The sequence below is a fragment of the Fusarium tjaetaba genome (genome assembly GCF_013396195.1).
Source record: "Fusarium tjaetaba strain NRRL 66243 chromosome Unknown NRRL66243_c0000126, whole genome shotgun sequence".
NCBI classification, from domain to species: Eukaryota; Fungi; Ascomycota; class Sordariomycetes; order Hypocreales; family Nectriaceae; genus Fusarium; species Fusarium tjaetaba.
In genome coordinates, this window is record NW_023501322.1 from 1 (window position 1) to 19,766 (window position 19,766).

At 48.6% G+C, this 19,766-nt stretch overlaps 6 protein-coding genes across 6 annotated transcripts; 2 read left to right on the forward strand and 4 right to left on the reverse strand.

Annotated features, from left to right (window-relative positions):
- Nucleotides 1-195: 195 nt before the first annotated feature.
- On the reverse strand, nucleotides 196-2,225 carry FTJAE_6490 (general amidase; the record flags this gene model as incomplete). Its single annotated transcript, XM_037353108.1, has 6 exons — nucleotides 196-326; nucleotides 388-522; nucleotides 572-646; nucleotides 694-895; nucleotides 1,048-1,887; nucleotides 1,947-2,225. The coding sequence occupies 6 exons, from the start codon at nucleotides 2,223-2,225 to the stop codon at nucleotides 196-198; spliced, it is 1,662 nt and encodes a 553-aa protein (XP_037206401.1).
- A 486-nt stretch (nucleotides 2,226-2,711) lies between these two features.
- On the reverse strand, nucleotides 2,712-4,298 carry FTJAE_6491 (DNA mismatch repair; the record flags this gene model as incomplete). The annotated part of the gene is made up of 2 exons (XM_037353109.1): nucleotides 2,712-4,143; nucleotides 4,192-4,298. 2 exons carry the CDS (start codon nucleotides 4,296-4,298, stop codon nucleotides 2,712-2,714), a joined length of 1,539 nt encoding a protein of 512 aa, XP_037206402.1.
- Nucleotides 4,299-4,885: 587 nt separating this feature from the next.
- FTJAE_6492 (positive transcriptional regulator for purine utilization) lies at nucleotides 4,886-6,688 on the forward strand (the record flags this gene model as incomplete). Its single annotated transcript, XM_037353110.1, has 2 exons — nucleotides 4,886-5,052; nucleotides 5,122-6,688. The coding sequence occupies 2 exons, from the start codon at nucleotides 4,886-4,888 to the stop codon at nucleotides 6,686-6,688; spliced, it is 1,734 nt and encodes a 577-aa protein (XP_037206403.1).
- Nucleotides 6,689-6,789: 101 nt separating this feature from the next.
- On the reverse strand, nucleotides 6,790-8,130 carry FTJAE_6493 (arylsulfatase A; the record flags this gene model as incomplete). Its single annotated transcript, XM_037353111.1, has 1 exon — nucleotides 6,790-8,130. One exon carries the CDS (start codon nucleotides 8,128-8,130, stop codon nucleotides 6,790-6,792), a length of 1,341 nt encoding a protein of 446 aa, XP_037206404.1.
- Nucleotides 8,131-8,537: 407 nt separating this feature from the next.
- On the forward strand, nucleotides 8,538-10,130 carry FTJAE_6494 (nicotinamide mononucleotide permease; the record flags this gene model as incomplete). The annotated part of the gene is made up of 3 exons (XM_037353112.1): nucleotides 8,538-8,671; nucleotides 8,721-9,229; nucleotides 9,280-10,130. The coding sequence occupies 3 exons, from the start codon at nucleotides 8,538-8,540 to the stop codon at nucleotides 10,128-10,130; spliced, it is 1,494 nt and encodes a 497-aa protein (XP_037206405.1).
- Nucleotides 10,131-10,665: 535 nt separating this feature from the next.
- Nucleotides 10,666-18,833, reverse strand: FTJAE_6495 (uncharacterized protein; the record flags this gene model as incomplete). Its single annotated transcript, XM_037353113.1, has 3 exons — nucleotides 10,666-17,417; nucleotides 17,891-18,472; nucleotides 18,521-18,833. The coding sequence occupies 3 exons, from the start codon at nucleotides 18,831-18,833 to the stop codon at nucleotides 10,666-10,668; spliced, it is 7,647 nt and encodes a 2,548-aa protein (XP_037206406.1).
- Nucleotides 18,834-19,766: the final 933 nt, after the last annotated feature.

The following is a 19,766-nucleotide window of genomic DNA, read 5'->3' on the forward strand; positions in this document are numbered from 1 at the left end:
AGACAAACCCGCCAAGAAGCCATCACTTTTCAGCTGTTCATGCAATACAACCCTGAAACATGAACTTGATCCCCAAAAAGAGGTTGGCTTCTTGGCAGTCTTGTACAAAACCGGTATCCAGCTCGAGTATCCTTCGGCAGATGAAACCATTTCTATTTCCATAATCGTGTATTTCCGCTTTTTGGTAGAGGCTAACTACACTGTCTTGATTGCACTCTGGACGACGGCGTGGACTATTCTAGCTATGGCTAGGCATTTCTCCTCTTCGAACTTTCGGCCTACGATTTGGACGCCTACTGGAGCTCCGTCATACAAATCTACGTCGTCTGCAGGAGTTAGTTAAGCCTCGGGTCATCGATTACAGTGTAGTTCCGAGGTGCAACTTACAAGCTTGCCAATTCTTCCTATCCATCTCACCCAGCGGTTCATACCCTTCATCAAAAACATCTACTCTCTTATCTGCTCTGATCGTGGGAATAACAACAGCCGTGTAATTCGTCAAGTTCATCGCATCAGTATACGCTGCACCATCTTAGCACCGACACATGAAACAGCGCCTCACACTACTAACCTCCGTGGTAGAACTTTCCAGGTATCACAGCTGCATGAGGCGCTACAGGCATGAGAACAGCGTCTACGCTTTGATCTATAAGGTGTTAGCATGACGTTCAAGTCTGGGTGTTGATAAGATACCATCTAAGTCGGCGGTGGCGTTCCAGTAATCGGAATACTGCCGCTCGTACTCAAGACCTTGGATAGTAAGATCTTGATATTTGAGTAATTCTTTTGGGGTTTTTAGATTGAGGCCGTCTTGCAAATCTGGGATTAGAGGTTCGCCGGATCGTTTGAGGTGCTGGTGGATGTCGTGCGCTCCGTCTGCGCTGAGAAATCCTCCCTGTAGCGTATTGTCAGTGTATTCACAGGTTTAAGGGACGAGTAACTTGCGTGAATGTTTGTTGCCGTTTCGTGCGATGGTGGTTTCCAGTCAATGACCTTCCAATAACCATTTATCAGCTGTAAGCCTTTGCCTCACTTGTCGGTGCGTACCTTGTGCCCAGCCTTCTTCAGCGCCTCAACCACTACCTTCATCCCGCGAAGAACAGGTGGATGTAATCCAACCATACCGTCACACCAAAGTACGCCCATCTTCAGTGGTCTCTCACCAAACTTGACATTTCCTTTATCATCCGCACGTCTTCGATACGACTCTGTTACCTCTTTTCGAAACGGAACCGGTATAACAGCTGGGTCTTTCAACCAAGGCTCCGTACCAAGAACAGCCTTGAACACCACCTCCAGCGCATCAATCGACGTGCCCATGAAACCAATCGTAGACCGATATGTATCCTGTCCTGGATTCGTATTCGCAACATCGCGATAACTGAGTCGGTTTGACGTCGGCTTTATCGAAAAGATCCCGCAAAAACCAGCTGGTATTCGCAGCGATCCACCGATATCTGTCCCAACGCCAACTGAACTTCCGCCCAGTGCCATGAGCGCTGCTTCACCACCTGAGGACCCACCGCAAGATAAGTTCTGATTTATTGGGTTTAGGGTCTGGCCGATGATGTTGTTCTTTGTCTCACCGAAGAGAAGGGTTTGGGGTAGGCTGGTTTTGCAGTATAGCACTGCTCCGAGGGAGAGTAGCTCGCTAACGATCTGGCTTTCTACCGTGTGAGACTCATCAGAGTCAATACCCAGATTACCGTCTATCCATCCAACGTAGCCCATTGTTGTATCAACGCCTTTGACGTGGAATTGATCTTTGAGACTGATAGGTAGACCATGAAGTGGTCCGAGCGTCTTTCCATGTTTGGCGAAGTAATCGTCCAGATACCGGGCGCGTTCGAGTGCTTGATCGAAGAAGATTTCATGAAGGCAATTATTCTGGCAGATGGTGTTAGCTGTATAATTTTGTGAGTGAGTAACTTCATTTCCAAACTTACGATTTGATGAGCGACCGCTGCTCGTTGACAAAATGCCCTCACGACCTTTGTCGCCGGGAGTTCTCGTTCCGATAGAGCATTCAAAATCTCAACAGTCTTAAGAGCCGTGATAGAAACTGTGTCTTCGTCAAGTAATTGCTCAATAAAAGATCCCGTGATGTCGCGTTGGCTTTGAGCTCGTTCGAGGTCCTCTGAGGATAATCTCCATTCTGGAGGGATCTTGTCTAGGGTGGCGGCGCGCTTGGCTGCTGCTCGAGACTCCCACGAGCTTTTATCCATTGTTGACACCTAAAATGAGTGTTACGGATGTATTGACGGCAGAGCTGAGGTTAATCAAATTCCGGAGAGATCTTTGCAGCTTGTACGATGCCGACCTGGCAGGTGAAAGGAGTACAAGAATGAATGACGACGACATCTGTAGTTCTGAGACATGTGATGAAATGGCCCGGCATGCACATCAAGTTTCGGAGTTTTACGTTAATAATACAATTTTTTTTAATTCTTTTTCTCTGCCAAAAAAAATCGCATTGCTGAATATCCCATAGCGACAAAGATTGCCTGTACAGAAAGCCTTGTACTCTGCAAACAATTAGTCTTTTTGGTGAAAGAAACTCCAATTTCAACCGTGGGACCTGCAGGTTGCTAAAAATCTTCTAACCCCAAATTCATTCTCAAGCCTCGCAAAGACAGAGAAAATTAGTCACGATGTCTTCACAATGATACCCATTCTCTACCGTCTTCGTCACGGGGCTCACGCCCAACCCACTATGGCGCATAGCGACGCGCGCGCTCGTTCTTCTCACGCAACTCATCCCTCTCGGGTATAGTCATTTCGACCGCTCTGAAATCGATACCCGCAGAGCGAGCGAACAATCTCGTGAAGAACAACTGTTCATCAGTCAAGATTTTTGTAATGAACGGCCCTACCAAGTACATCGAAGCAAGGGCAGTCCTCGATTCGTCCACATCATGCAAGTAGTTAGTGACCATGTCCTGCATGTCCTTGCTAGCCCAGCCCCAGCAACGCTCTTGGTGCAGATCGTCTGTCAAGCTGAGCTGAACGACTGACTCGGGGATGATGTATCGCAGTGGTGTAGGGTGCGCGGCCATTGAGTTGCCAGCAATGAAGATCCATGGGACAGTCAGGAGGCGTAGATTAGAAAAGTCGTACAGTTTGAGAGGAGGACCCTGGATTTTGAAGGCCCAGCGCACTGAGTGCGTTCCGTACGTAATCAGGTCAATAGTGAGGAGCTCCAGCTTTTCGAGTCCGAGTCTGTGGCCTTCCAAAGATTCGCGCAGCGCGCCAAGGTCCAGTGACTTGGTGGGATTCGAACGAGCCCTTGACTTGTCATTCCTTGCGAAAGCATATTTCAAGTCTGTGAGATTAGGCACGAGGGCGAGAATTTGCCCAAGCTCGGCTACACTACCCCTTTGGAGATCCAGATATTTAAGATTGTTCAGTTTCTTGGTGCTCACCAACGGCGCTCGTGGAACTTTGGGAAAGCCGGTTGAGATTGAGAGCCTCTCGAGCTTATCAAGATGGAAGAAGCTCTGGTAGGCGTCGGTGAAATTGAGGCGTCGGTGGTAACAGCTCACAGCGTGGTTGTTGACAGTGACTTGACGCAGATGCTCAAAGTTATGCAAGGTGCTGTATATCGAACTACTCTTGCCCTCGGGATCCAGAAGCAGTCTGAGGCAGTCTGTCTCAACAGAGAAGTCCTCGCCGAGATAGATAGTCTTGACCTTGGGGGTAAGAGCCAACAGGAGGGCGACGATAGAATCAATCTGACCCGCCAGGAAGCATTTGCTCCAGTGGACTGCGTCGTTGAGAAGCGAACCATGAATCAACGTGAGTGCCTTCAACTTGTCTTCCCGCGTGAGGGAAGCGGTGAATGTTGTAGGATATTCGTCAACGATTCTTCTGGGAAAGTCATATCCATCGAAATGCAGATGTTGAACAGCTTGGGCCAGGTCCGGCCGGTTCAGAAGAGTTCGTACGAAGAGGAGCAGTGGGGTGAAATTGTTTTCGAGACGGATGGGAGGGCAGCTGAGATCAGCTTCCCTGTGAAGAATCGGCTGGGCGATTTCGGCAAGATGCTTGTTGACGAGCGACAAGGAGGCCAAGTCATTCTTGGATAGTAGGCCCAAGACAGTGAGTTGAATCTCGACGGGGAAATCAAGAAGTCGCCAAGGCTTTCTGCGGCAGGGTTAGACAAACAACATCAACAGATGCAGCGCAACGTACTCGGGTATTTTGGGGGCTCGCTTCTTCGGGATGGAGAGAGGAGGCAAATCAAGCGAGGCACGGCTCGGGATATTGCGTCTACCGGTGAGTTCGAAGATCCGCTTCATGACGAACAACAAATGAAGATGAAAGGTCTTGAGAAAGCAAACAGGCGATGTGTCTTTTGTTGTGAGAGCAAAGGAGAAGTGAGAAGAGGCGACGTCGTAAGTTTGTTTTGAAGTGGCTTGGTAACTTGATGTTGTTTGCCATCACGTGATATCACTGTGAAGCAGACTGAAGGGTTTGCAGTGTCAAGCAGCTGCCAGACAAATAAAGAGCTCATGCACTCCAAGTCTAGTTTTTATTCAATGGTGCTGATTCCTTGCCAGTGCGTGGCAAATCTGCTGAGAACATGAGTATTTAACAGCTGTTTTGTTAAACATTATCTGACTGGAGTTCATGACGATTGAGTCCCAAGAGATGTAGTGTACGCAGAGTCTTATATTCTATACATTTTCACTCCACTGGATCTGGTCGTCTCCTTTGATGCAATCTCGTTCTTGATGAGGATCTCAACCCCAAGTCCAACAACGGTTAGCGCGGCTGGCGCCATCGCGGGTCCTCCTTATCTCCAACGCGGGGAAAGCTTCGGCGAACTTGACTTTTATCATTTATTATCCACAAAAGACTTCCTCATCATGATCAACCGCCAGAAATGACCGACGCTCCCTCAAATCGCAAACGAAGCAGTGTCCGACGTGCTAACGTGACGGCCTGTCAGCGATGCAAGTCCCGAAAACAGCGCTGTGACCAGTGCATCCCAGCATGTTCATCGTGCGCCCGTGCCGGAGTGCCGTGTGTAAGCGTTGATGTTGATGGACAGTCAGTACCTCGAAGGTGTTTCCGTTTCTCCCTTCAAAAGAGATTGCATGTTTACTGATACGTCCTCAGTTATATCAAGAACCTCGAGGACCGAGTGGCTGAGCTTGAGCTTGCTCTTCAAAATCAAAGGATAGATACTGAGTCCGTTGCCAGCCGAGTTTCCCAGAATGTTCCTGAATCAACATCAGAAGCGCACAGCTCTAGTGATTTGAATTTACTGCGCCTGCTAGTGCCCAGGCAAAATGACGTACAACACCCCGAAAACTCAGCTTACCATACTCTCCTCGATACCATCACTGTACCAGATACCATCAAATTCCCTCCCAAGCATACCGCTATTCAACTCACTGCCACATACTTTGAACACTCTAATTTCTTCTCTCCTGTCTTGAACCAGAAATCATTTCACGATACCATTGCCCTCTTGTATCAAGATCAGACGTCCCCCGGCAAGGGCACCTCAGTACAGAGATTCCAGCTTTGTATGGTCCTAGCCATCGCCATCAGACTTCTCAACAGGACAGATTCTTCCGTTCCCACGACTGCATCCGACTCGTTCTTCGCCTCGGCTATTGGAATACTCACAGAACGGCCACAAGCTACTTGGAGAGGCGACCTTGAGCATCTCCAAAACCTTCTCCTCATTGTACAGTATACCATTTTCGCCTCGAATCTCTCTGCGGCTTGGCACTTCATTGGTCTAGCAACACGATTGGCTATTGACCTTGACCTTCTCAATGAAACTCGTCTGTCCGTGGTGGACAACGCGCATGAGAATGAAGCAGAGGTAAATAAGAGACGCCGAGTTTTCTGGTCCACATACATTCTCGAAACAAACCTCTGCGTCATACTCAATCGTCCACGATCAATACCAGACGAAGCTATCTTTACCCCCCTCCCATCCACAGGCGGACCCGAGTCGTCAAGTCCACTGGCAAACCACTGCATTCTGTTCCGCCAACTCGAGTACGAAATCTTCCACACGCTCAACTACAAAACACCCGCGAATGGCAGCTTCTTTGATCACAAAGCTTGGAAGTTGGGCATGAAGGATCGTCTTGTGGAATGGCATGCGAACGTACCTCCCTTGGATCCAACATCGAAGCTCGCGCCCCAGAACTTCTTTGACGGCGCTTTATACATGACTCTTGTCTCTCTATTATCACCATCTCGCCACTTTCCTCACCTTTCGGAAGATGAGCTCAAAGATCTCGCACAGTATGCTGCTACGAGCATCGAGCTTTACAGAGAAGGCTTCAAAGAGGGAAAGTTGAGGTTCTATTGGCGAACGACGCCAAATCTGTTTCAATCCGGTGCAGCTTTGATACACTGCATCAAGAATCTTACGCTGCTAGGTGCGGTATTTGATGTGAATGCATTCAAGAGTCGGGTATCTGTGTGTTCAACAGTTCTGTGGGGAATGGCAGAACGGTATCCTCCTGGAGCTTCATACCGTGACCGCTTCGATGAGATGTTGGCTACCATTGATGAGATGGCCTCGGAGCTACCGATGGATATTTCAAGTGACTTCCTTTTTGGACATAACGTATTGCCTTCGTTGGACTTGGATGGGGCAGCGACGCTATGGATGTCAACGCCGACCACTCTGGATCCGTGGATATTGGATCAAACATAATTGTAACGATAGTCACTGAAGAAGAGTGATGAGCATACTCATTTCCATACAAACAATTCAAATTACTGATTTTGGCTTTCTATCTTAATCTAAACCAACCCTTAAAGACCCTTGAGCGGGTCAGGCGGTGCCGGATCACTCCTCAAACTCTTCTCAAACGCAGCCCTCAATCTCATAACCGGCTGCATGACCCAAGTGTTGTAAGCCAAGATATCCGTCTCCTCCTTTGGATCTCTCACCACATTGAATAGATATGGAGACTCCAGCCTTCCAGACGATTGGTTGACCTTTGGTTCCCAGACCAGATGAAGCTTCCAGTCCTTCCACTTGACAGCGCGCAGCTCATCTTTGATGTAGAACAGGAAGCCCTCACGCTGGGACTTGACAGCAGCGGGATCCTTGAAGAATGCTACTTGGCTGATACCATCAATGGGTCTATCGGATGGTGCTTCTGCGCCAGCTATCTCGAGGATGCTTGTGAAGATATCGGTGACGTGGATTGTTTCGTTGGATGTAACTCCAGCTGGGACTTTTCCAGGCCATCTGATAATGAATGGGACTCTCAAGCTTCCCTCCATGGCAGTATGGTACGTCCCGGACCACGGACCAGCAGTGCCTCTGTATGGGGGTCTGAACTCAGGCCCATTGTCAGAGGCAAATACCAATACTGTGTTGTCTCGAACTCCAAGGTCATCCAGATGGTCGATCAGTTGACCAACTCGGTAATCCATCTCGGCCATGGAGTCAGCAAACTCTCCCTGGCCTGTCTTCCCCTCAAAGTCGCGATGCGGCAGAGTTGGGAAATGTAGATGGACGAGTGGATGATACAAGAAAAAGGGCTTCTCTGCTACGACTTGACGTGACAGCCAATCTTTTGACTGGCCAACCAGCATTTCATCGATCAACCGCCTCTTTTCGAGATCATACACACAAACGTTCTCAGAGTCTCGCCCAGCAACACCTTTCATGATATACGGCAACTCGGCAACTTCAGGTGTATATCCCAAAGCCGACGTAAATTGACTCTCATCAGTCGTCCTTGGAATCCCAAACCACTCGTCAAACCCCCTGTCAGAAGGGTACCGACCAGGAATGTCACCAAGATGCCATTTCCCGTGGTGAGCCGTCGCGTAACCCTCTGGCTTGAGACATTGAGGCAGTGTACGTTCCCAGTTTGTAAGACCCTGGGGAAACCCAGCCGGGACAGACTGTCGGCAGCCGGTTCGGATGGGATGACGCCCTGTCATTAGGGCCGAGCGCGTGGGAACACAGTCACTCTCCACGTTGAAGTTGTGAAGAAGAAGACCTTCAGTAGCGAGCTTGTCGATGCGTGGTGTTGCAGCGCCGCGCAGAATGCCTCCGCCATAGCAGCCGAGCTCACCCCAGCCGAGATTATCAGCTAGGATGAGCACGATGTTTGGTTTTGATGGATGCTTGGACATTTTGGAATGTTTAGATTTGGCGACCCTGAGTTCGCCATTGATTCAACTTCATTTAAACTGTCCTGTGAGCTCATTATCCTCGTCAATCACGTATACTCTAGGGCTCAGCTTGAAGCCATCGGCGACTCGTCCGAAACCCCACATTTTCGCTCATCGCCGACGCTCACCTCCGATGACTAGATGATCCCCCCCGTAGATTATCTAGCAAACCCTCCTGACGGGTAAAGATACGCAATCTTGAAATTCAATGGCGTGCGCACCAGATTGTCTTTGATACCTTATCATGTTTGTGAGCTACAACTCTTGGTATGGTGATGAAAGGGTATAAAGACGGATGATAGTCGACCACTGGACGATCAATTCGATACAGAGCTTGGGTTGTACACTACGTTGAACCTGGTATCATCATGGCTCTGGATCGCTCTCCCAAAATGGAATCTGTCAGCGGTGATAAAGAAAACTACGATATTGATGATGCGCCGCAATCAAGTATTGCGCAGCCTGTTTGGACAGATGATGAAGAGAAGGCAGTCGTCAGAAAGTAGGTTGATATTCCTTTTTCCAACTGACATCTCAAGCTCACATACCAGACTCGACCTGATCCTCATACCTCTCCTCGTCCTCGGCTTCTACGCCCTCCAACTCGACCGCAGCAACATCAGCAACGCCCTAACCGACACACTAACAACCGATCTAAACATCACCAAAGACGACGTCAACCTCGGCGACCAGCTCATGATGGCTGGCATAATCATCGCCGAGATCCCCTCCAACATCGTCCTCCAGAAGCTCGGCGCACCGATCTGGCTCACTGGCCAGGTACTCGTCTGGGGCACAATTGCCCTGACGCAAGCTTGGGTTACGAATGTGCATTCGTTCTTTGCGACGCGTTTTCTGCTGGGGTTCTGCGAGGCTGGGTTCATCCCGGGTGGGCAGTATATGCTTGCGCTGTTCTACAGGGAAAAGGAGTTGGCGCTGAGGACGTCGATTTTCTATTTCGGGAATTATTTTGCTACTGCTACGGGGTCGTTGATCGCTGCGGGTGTTTTGCAGATGGGCGGTATAGCTGGCCTGGCTGGTTGGCAGTGGCTCTTTATCAGTTCGTTCCTCTTGCATTACCCCGTTATGGATATCGCTAACCTTAGGAAGTCGAGGGCATTTTTACCCTGTTAGTCTTCTTGGTCTTCATCCTTCTTCTTCCTCGATCTCCAATGCATACCAAACCCATTCATGGCTGTTTCGACCTCTTCAACTCTCGTGAGCGCGAAATCATGCACGACAGGATCTATCAAGAAGACATCTCCAAGACTGAAGCCCACGCAAAGATCACCGTCCGAGGCGTCATCGTCGCCCTCACCAATTATCGTATCTGGATCCACACTATTCTAAACCTCGTATCGCTCGCTCCCAAGGGCGGTCTTCAACTCTACGGCCCAACCATCATCCGAAGCCTGGGTTTTAGCAAGATCAACTCCAACCTTTTAAACTCGGTCAGCAGCTTCCTCGTCGTGTTCCTCAGCTTCGCCATCGCCTGGGCCTCCGACAAGACGAAGCAGCGAGGCCTGTGGTGCATGGCCGCCTTTCTCTGGAGTATTACATTCGGCAGTGCTTTGTTTGGATCAACTGATAAGGGCAGGTGGACCAAATATACACTCTTCACCCTCTTAAGTAGTGGAAATGCGCTGTCTCAGGGGCTGAACGATGCCTGGTTGAGTATCAATGCTCGATCTGCTGAGACGCGTAGTATTGGACTGGCTATGGTCGTCATTGGGAGCAATGCTGGTGGATTAGCTGGAAAGCAGCTATTTCGTGAGAGTGATGCGCCAAAGTATACAAAGGGATTCCTAGCTATTGTTTTATTGTATGCTGCTGCTTTGCCGATCACTGCTATGATTATGGGAGTTTATTGGAGGCAGAATAAGAAATTGGACAAGGAGCTTGTTGAAGATACAGGTGATGTGGATGAGCGGACAGGAAGAAGCCAGCGCTTTCAGCTGTAGATGGGATAAATCGCTGTAGATCTTGAGTATACTCTGTCATTTTGCAAGCCTGCCTATAGTCTCTATGTTAGTTCAATCGAGAGATGGACCATAACAACGATCTATGCCTAATGCCCTCCCTGTATTTCAGTCTGAGCTTGGAGGCGATGAGCCCAGGAGTGGGGTCAATTCAACCAGCCAGCCACTTCATTACAGCCCAATGAACTAACCCTGGAAGAAAAGTAAGGTCCGAAACATAGAATCCTCCACTTGAAGGGATAACAGCCCGGTAATTAATTTCCTTTTAGTTTCAATACTCCTTATCAACGAAGAACTTTATTTCAGCCCTGTCGTTTTCCTTTTAGGTCATGTTCTAATGTTTGGGATGGCGGGAATAAGTTCATGATTCTGCGTTTACAATTGCATTTCTCATTGTGTGTACTGTGACGGCTCTGAAACATGCTTGACTGCCAATCTTGATTTCTACTTCTTTTCGATTTGTCTAAATATTGTTTTTAAATCATACATGCGATAAGTCACCTACTATACAGAGAAACTAAATAGCATGCCTGTTCTCAAAATCACTTTCAACCAGGCGCACCCCTTCAATGACCTTTCCCATATCGGTCTTGTCAATAGTCCCACAGTCCTGCCTGACCTTTTCCAAAAGCTCTTTCAGAAACGTCGCAGGGCTCTTTGTAAACCCACAGCGACTCCCACGACCACCACCAGCACCATCGTCCGCGGCATCCCACGCCAAACCAAGCAAGTCACAGACTAGCTTATAGTCTTCATACGACGACAGATAAAGCTGCCCAGCGAAGAGATTTAGAAACGTAATGATGTCCCTCGGTATCCCTTCCACAACCTTCTTCCCCACGGAATAAAGTTGGAGATCGTCCAAGGGTCGAAAACTAAGGTTGACCCTCGGCGCATATAGGTGGAGAGTAACATGCTCCGAATCTTCGATAAGCGGAAGAAAATGTTGTGCCTCGAATGGACCTATGACCACCATTCGAGAGACACCCTCCTCGTTCTTCCCACTCAATACCCACTGCACGGGCCGTTGATAAGAGTCTGAGTAACTATTGCCACTAAACACACCTTTGACAGTATGCGCAAAGTCCATTGTCACCCATACTGTCTCGGGGAACTCCTTGACATCGAAGTGAATGGCTGCTGAGGTCTTGCTCAGACTTTGGAATGCGGGTTTCATGATAGTTCGGAAGGCGGTGGATGACTCTGGGAACGAGCCTTCTACTATCCACTCCTGCAGAAGCCTGTTGACACTATGGGTATCCGGTTTCAGAGCAGGAAGTTTTTCGATTTGGCGCTCGTGCTGTGTCTCTGGCGCCAGCTCTCGTTCTTGTTCTTCCTGCAGAGAGCGGGTGCGTAGTCTTCCCAGACCAAACTCGTCGCACCGCGACTTGAAGACCTCTGCGACGGAGTCATCCAGGCCTTGTGTCAGTGAAGAAAGGTCGGACAAACCCTTCTGGGGAAGATACCTCTCCCTCAAACTTTGCCCTTCATCTTCAAGAAACTCATCTGGTTTGGTGTCTTTGTCAGAGAGGCGGGACCAGATGACTTCTTGCTTCGAGAACCTGACACCCTGCGCAAGCCACAGCGGCATAGCCCTCTTCAGGTCAAGACATGTCTCAGTGATGGCCCAGAAAAGTACATCAGAGACAGAAATTGCTTCCCTGCCAGAGGCACCTTTACCCTTGAGGTGAGCAATTTTTTGCTCGATCTCCCAAGGAATACAAAACTCCACTGTCTGTCCTTTACCCAGCTTGCGCATCCGCATACAAGCTTGAACCAACCTATCTTTCGTCAGACCAGCACCAAGAGTGACTACAGCACGATAGTTGACAGGAAGCTTCAGATCCGTTCCGCGGGTATGTGCCTCGTCTAGGAAGACAAGACATAAATCCAGCTGTTGGGAGAACGGGGAAGTCTGGAAGTCTTCTATCTTGCCAGAACGGTAAATAACAACAATCTCGTCGTTGTCGTTGAAGAATACCACAGCTTGAGTGGAATCGTGATCCTGATAGCAGGCTAACCACTGCTTAGCGAATTCTTGGTTGGTAAGGTCGACGATTTGGGCGCCGACGTCGAGAATAACACGGGTATTAGGGCTCATCCTAAACACCATCTGCAAAAGAAGACTGCTATCGAGAATGGTACCCTTTGCTTGTTGGGGCATCAATGAAATTCCATTTTCTGGCTGCAGTAGGTATTCTAAAACAAGGGCGTTTGTATGCTTCTGCTCAGATAGGTCGAGCTGCTTCACACCCAATGGTAGAACATATCGTGAGTCGTTGGTTCCGCTGAATCCCGTTGTTGGGTTATCCTTCTTCTTGCCAAGGTCCCAACCAGAAGCTGACAGCTTATGAGGGAATTCCTTAGACTCCTTTGCGAAGACCAGATGACACAGGTAGTAATCCACTGCCGCTTTAGAGTATCGTATGTGAGGAAAGATTTCGGTAGTGCACTGCACCCGATCCCTCAAGTTAACTCCTTCCAAGCTCCTAAAGGCTTGTGGGAGCGATGGTGCAGTCTTAACCCAGTCCTGGTACTCCTGAGTGGCATTGTCCGATCTGCTTAGCAACTCGAACGCAGCGAACAACGCCTCATCATCGAGACCGCTGTAATAATAGCTCAAGCAAGTGAGCATAATCACCACATCTGCTTGACTAAACTCAGATCGCGGAGTTGGGCTATCCTTTGCCCTGAAAGGAACCGCCAGTTTGGTCATTTTCTCCCTGTTGTGATCAACCCCGTAGTTCACCCTCCACCGTTTACTTCCCAGTGCAAAGGACAGGATTCCGCCTGCGAAGAGTCCACGAAGGAGAAAAATGTTTCTGCTTGTCATGTCGGTCCAGAGAGAACTTGTCTCTACAGCCTTGATGTCGGCAGCTGTTGGCTCAGGCTGAGAGATATACCGCTGTATTGCATCTCGGATTCGTTTAGGCTGGCGTGCGATAGAGAAACCCGCCATACCAGTATCACATACCGTCTCAGTAACAAACCTGAAGATCTCGCTTTCGGCGTCAGGTCGTAGGATTCGCAGGCGGGGATATCTTCCAATTTGCCGAGCGTCAAATTCGATGGAATGCGGGTACTTGGACTTGACCTCTGGACCAAACTTAGCCATGAGGCCCATGACCTCCTGGATGACAATCCATCTATCAGGGCTATGTTCGATGGGCCTTTGCTGTCCAAGGGTGTAAATGAGTTCGAACTTGACACTAAAATTCTCATCACTCTCATCAACGATATCTCGAGAGGAGCGATCAAAGAAATTCCTTGTCTGCGACATTGCTTCGGCGACTTGCATGTCTCCGCTGATTCGAGATTCTACCTCCATCAGCTGGAATGAGAGTAGATGCTCTGGCTGCACCATCAAGACACCACCCTCCTTCATACATCGTTTCATGAGACACTGGATAGCATCAGCCGTTTGTACATTCATCTTCGTGTCTCGAGAGAACGGAAGCAAATACACAGGTCGATCAAGGAGACCTGATAACTTGGAAATCAACATCTGATGCATCTGCTTAGCCTGTGGTTTCGCGATAATGACTCGAACAAGCTTCGTCCCGTCTCCAAGAGCTGTAGCGACTATGGGCACGATGACCGTTGACTTTCCTTCGCCCATGTTGAGCTGCATAACTGAGTTTTGGTTCTCAGGGGGATTTATCATCTGTCCTGCAATCTGCTGCTGAACATCACGAATCATGATCTCGCTTTCGCATTCGAGTAGTAGCCATTCTGGATGGTCAAAGGGACACCAGCTTTGATGGCCGCCGTTTTCGAGTTCACGAATAAAATCGACGTGACTGGACTGAAATCGAATTAGACGTTTGGCTCGTTGGAGGGAAGTGATTGCAATGCCGTAGTGGATTAGGCTTTCTTTCCATCCAGCGGAAAGGGTCTTCCATTGCGCTGGTCTGAGCTGTTGCAGTAGTTGAGTAGGTGAGATCCTAGGGAGGAATCCAGCCTCTTCAAGGACAGTATACATCGCGTGTGGGAGCGTGCTTGGAGTCGACAGGGAAGATAGCAGAGTCTCCTGCAGCTTTGTTAGGTGAGACCCGCATCTCCCCAAGTGGTCTTGCAATAGACCTGGTAGCTTTCGAAGCTGTTGTTCCTTCAACTCAGATTCGACGTGGCCGTGTAGACTCGAAAGGCTATCCTTCAGCTCTCTCAAATACCTACGCTCATAGTCAAGCTTGGCCTTGGAATCAAGGTTGTCAATGATACCACTGAGCCTGTGAGACTGTCTGTCCCTCTCTGACTTCACGAGGAGTCGACCTAATGCTGGCGGAGTTGTGTGATGCAAGACGCCGCATGAAGAGAAAAGATCTGATGTAGCCACAAATCTCGAGACTGGTCTGATGGTTGGGATCAAGGTCCTTGGGAGTGTTGGTGATACCTGTATGCACCCGATCGGTGCGCCTTCTCTCATACAAGACGCTACTGCATCCAGATGCTTCCTCAGGCGAAGATTCTTCAGCCACTGTTTCCATTTACCGAGGGCACTTTCCATTGCAGGCCCCATATTAATATAAGATGCCAACTCCATGTGCGGATCTGCCGGCTCTTTTGGATCTTCCGAAGGCCATTGTTGTTTCAGGTGTTTTACAAACGTTTCAATGGCTTTAGCGCTTCTCTTCCTGTAGTCTTCTCTTCGCCTTTGCCCAAACTCCTTACCTCTCTCATCGAAACGACGAGCAGATGTAGCATCGGGACTGTTTGCGTAGCTGACTACATGTGGTGCTATGGCGGCACGTAGGTCCTCGTCTCGAAGTTGGCAGCCAGCTGTTAGGTTGTATGTTGATGCCCCGATTAATTTACAATTATCCATTGTTCGCAACTGGGTGAGTAACAGCAGTGCCTGGCCAACTTGAGGATCGTACCCTGAGGAATATGACATTGTGGCCATCCACATCATCAGCTCAAACTTGTCGAACCATGTGACTGACTTCATGTACGAATTGTGAAGCTGAAACCATACGCTCGATAAGTATGACTCAGGGCCTTCAAGCCAAGACGAGTCGTAATCGATTCTGTTTTTCGGCAAGATCTCCTTGGTGTGGACACGTTCGTCGCCACTCATGAGACTGAATAGACGATGGCCAAGACTACCAGATACCGGTCTTGAAAGGGTGCCTGACTTGTTGTAGACTCGATACGCCATCTCTACAGTTCGTGTAGACCTTTCGAGTGACTTGCTCTTCTCCCTTGATACGTATCTGACATCTTGTTTTGTAGTAAAGTCTTCTGCACCGAAGCCAGAGACTCGAGTTCCAGATGTCCGAAGAATGGCGCGATCCACCAAATCATCTATTGAGTGGTGTTGATCCAAGCTTGGTATAAGGTTCTTTGGAAAGAGGAACTGAACTTCGCGATATTTATCAAGGATATTTCGAACCTCCTTCCCGAATCTTTCATCTTGGATCGTGTAGCTCAGATCATTCCGCCACCGGACCCTCTGCATCTCCCGTTGGTCAGCAGGATAGAATGATCTCTTCGGCGATAATTGGGCAATCCTCAACAGCATTGTATACGCCGCTTGTGATAATGCTGTAGGAGCTCTCACAGAGGCGGAACCAAGGATAGTGAGAGCCTCTTCGGTCCCAGTGCGCTGAAGGAAGGGATCCGGGAGGCAGTACGATGTTATGGCGTGGATGTATGCAAGATACAATTTGCTTTCTACCTTGTCATTGGGTATGATCCTGCAAAGAAGAGGGTCTAATCTGTAAGTTTGAACTCTACTAGCCATTTCACGATCAATAGAAATCTCGGCGTGGTTCTCGACCCCGTAGTCAGCAGACATTTGACAGCTAACGGTTCCTTCAGGTATGATGACCGACCTGATTTGAGAATCATGGGAGTTTCGTAGGGCGAGTTTGTTCTCAAGGCCGACGAGTGTCCCAATGGCTTGGTTTTGATCAACCTCCATATCACGAAATTGCCGCGACTTGATGTTGGGTGTCCCCGGCCTAATTGTGAACTCAAGACGGAGCTTCGGTAGCTGGACCTCAAGCTCCTTGCTTTGTTTGTGAAGAACCAGATGTAGGTCCGAGACAGGCTGAAGTCGTAAGAAGATACTGGAGATCCTCTGCCCAAGCTTACTCGATGGACATACGAGCACGCTTTTCTTGCCAAGTGATAACTTCCATGTGCCAATGTCCTTTCGTAAATTCCAGTTATCCTTATTCGTGCTTGGCCAAGGGTCATTTACGTGGCAGAACTCAATCTCTCCAGACGCCTCCTCAAACCAATGAGCGTGATTTTCGGTGAAGTCCCCAGGAAAGTAACCTTGGAGTTTCTTTGATGGTATTAATTCCAACGTGAAGCCATTCCTGGAAAGATGTACAAGAAGGTCATCCACGCCCTTCTTTGTCTCCATACCAAGATGAACCGTATACCCATGGAACGTCTTGGTCGCGCAGAAGCTCATACCCGGCAGCTTGCTGGGCATGACTTCCATATTCGCAGTTCCGAAGAGTTTCTGATACTCCCGGTGAGTCTCATACTTTTGAGGAAGTCGTGAGACGGGTATTCCGTTCACCAATAACTCTCCTGTGAGAAGGCTGACATGGACTTGGAGGTTTCCAGTAATTTCTGTGGCCCAGTGATCGGAGATCATGGACCACTTGCCCTCTCGCGCAAAGTTAGGCCATCGTCGCTCAATGGCTTTATCGAGACATAAACTTCCTTTGGAGGTTATATCCTTCACCAAAAAAGGTAAGGCTCTGTGCATTGCGACTTTGTATCGGTCGAGCATAATTCCATACAGCGCATCCTTCTGTAGCTGTTCAGAGTCGGCATTGTTATGGATGATGATCGAGATTTCCGACAGTATCGCCGCTTGCTCTTCGTCAGCCAATACCTGTTCAAAGTAGTCACCCTTCAAATTGAATGTCTCAACGCATACGAGGGCGATTTGCACTGCCGCCTCGAGAAACTCCTCCCTTTGCGTGCGATGCTCAATATCCTGGACCTTAGACAACAGGTGTATCACCCACTTGTAAGAGATCTCTCGGCATTTTGCGATGAGGTCCAGAAGCTTTGATGACAGGGAGTTGTCATCAAGTGCAAGTAGACGAGTGGCCAAGCATGTGAAAGAGCACAGCGAGGTGTACGACTCCCAATTCTCCTGAACCCTTGAGACGCTCTCAGTTAAGTACTTCAGAATCTGACAACCGAATTCCACATCTGTCAGTCGAGTATGTTGGATAACATCTTGAGATTTGAATCGTCTTGCACTGGAGAATATCCACGTGCGTCTTTTCCTTTGACGACCTGTAAACCGCTAAGTCACTGGTTCGAATCGCAAAGGCATAGAGTGCAGCTCCTGTCTGAAATTAAACCGCACTCTCAGACACACCGCAATCAGAAATCTATCGAAACTTGTACTGAGGCTGATGTCTGCCTTAATAATGGCCTTCGGTTTCAGTATCACGATAGCTCCAGGAATACCTTTCTTTCTACCTTCAAACCAACGACCGAGATCTCAAAGCGATGCAACATCAAACTTCCAACAAGAGCTCAATCCTTGCAAAGATTTATCGCTCGAACCTGGGTTCGTGAGAACGGAGAAACACCCAATCAGGCCATTGCGAGCCAATCTGAGTGTCCAGAGTACATGTCACTTGGGGAGTTCAAGACTTTGGCTGTTCTGCCTTATGGATATCGCCTTCAGTGGATGAACATTCTCACCCAGCTAGCTATGCCGACGGTAGACTTCAACAAGCCTGAGACCGCGCTGTTCTTACTCCAGATGATGTTGCAAGCAGTCTTAAGAACCTGAGCTATCAAAAATACCATAAAGCGCTTGTAAAGCCCCTGTGATCCTCGTGGATGACGCACCATGGTGAGCTGAAGTCCAACACGAAGGAGAAGCCACATCGGAGATCTCGTCCAAGGACTTTTACTATTATTCCACGAAACTTCTTCACGCGTCCTCTTCTGAACCGCTTTAATCTCAGCTGGCGACCCGGCACCTCGCAGAAAGCTTGTCAATAGTTCGGTGACGATACGAGGATCTGTTGTGTCGCGTTCCTCATTGTGCATCTGCTGTGCTTTTCTGACCTTTGGCTGCATCTCTGCGACTGCCTGATGACTCATTTTGACGAGAGTTTTAGCCAAGTTCTCTTGGAAGGAGGAATCGTTAAAGTCTTTGGCGGAGATTTCTGTCGCTGTGGCGGGGAATTCGCGGATAAGGCGGCCTTTTGTCGTCATAGCTGCTCTGTTGGTAGGAGAGAGGTCAAATGTCTCGAAATAGTATGAAGTCTCTAATTTTCGAATAATCAGGCCTGCATTTTGTTCCGTAATATGATACATTAAGGCAGCGTCCGCTGTTCATACGTCAGTAGTGATCGGTCAAGGTTTGCTGCAAAACTTACCCTGCTCTGAAAGTCTCTTGAAGGAAGCCTGGACACTTCTAGAATCCAGATAGCCGTTCGAATCTCGAGCATCCCGCGTGTTCTTCAGCATGGAGATACAGTGATTTGTTACGGTCTCGTCATTGTCGTCCGATAATTCCCGGAAGCGTGAGAGGGATTGGATAACGAAGTTGATGAGGAATTCTTCGTTTGTTGCCATGGTATCATCATGCCCTGGTAACTTGGAGGGTAAGATGAGATGATTAAATAAGTAGTCGAGTTGCTCGTTCGTGCAAGACATTGTCTGCGCTGGAGTCATGTGAGAAGCGTCCATTTTGATGAGATGGAGGATGTAGTGGTTCTTGCCAGGGAAGAGTGTCGTAAAGGGAAAGGTGGGGAGGCATGGCATTTTATATTGTGTTCCAGATCAATTAAAAAAACGCTATAAAAGGTAAAGAAGTTGCCATGAAAACCTACCTATTACATCTGTGCTGTTGTAAATCCTATCTTAAGGTGAGAAGGTTTCCATCATTGGTTGGAAAGGCGATAAACTTTAGTTCACGCCGACAAAGGGCGATATGGACTCTCAAAAGCGCCAATACAAAAAATGAGTTAAAATATCTAATATTAATTGAAAGAATTAGAGTTGAGATCAGAGTGTCCCAATGTCAGTATCTTATTCGGTTGTATCGTATATTATTTGTCTTAATGAACATCACCTTCCCTGGGATCGTGCACCCTGTGCCTAGAAAAATATCGCTTTAAAACTACTGAACACTAAAAGGCTTGCGGTATATTCCAAAGTTTACAAGGCCATTTCATTTGCTTCTCAAACGTCATTTGGTGATGTTATTCGCTTTCTTTTTTGGTCATGTTTCGTGACTCAAGTTTCAAGATAACTAGAGTTTAGCGCAGAGTGTCAGAATCGCGGTGCCTGGCGCCGATCTCCCGCGTGCCAGCCAGAGCCAGACTCCATTCCTCCCTGAAACCGCTGTCTCTTGTCTGCTCGTGGGAGCACAGCACAAACCACCAGCGAGCATTTCTTTGGCACGTACATATCCACGTTATGACAAGTTTCCCTCTCGCATTTCCCCGTCTTGGCCAAAGTGGCACAGCCTCGCGTAAAACTTGCTCACCAAAACGAGCAGAAAAGCACGTGCGAATCTCCCCAGAGCGCACGCAGTCTCGGGGACATCTTTCGCCCGCCGACGTCACACCAGGGATAACTGCAGCGCCGCACCTCAGCGTGGCATGCCCAAACGCCAAT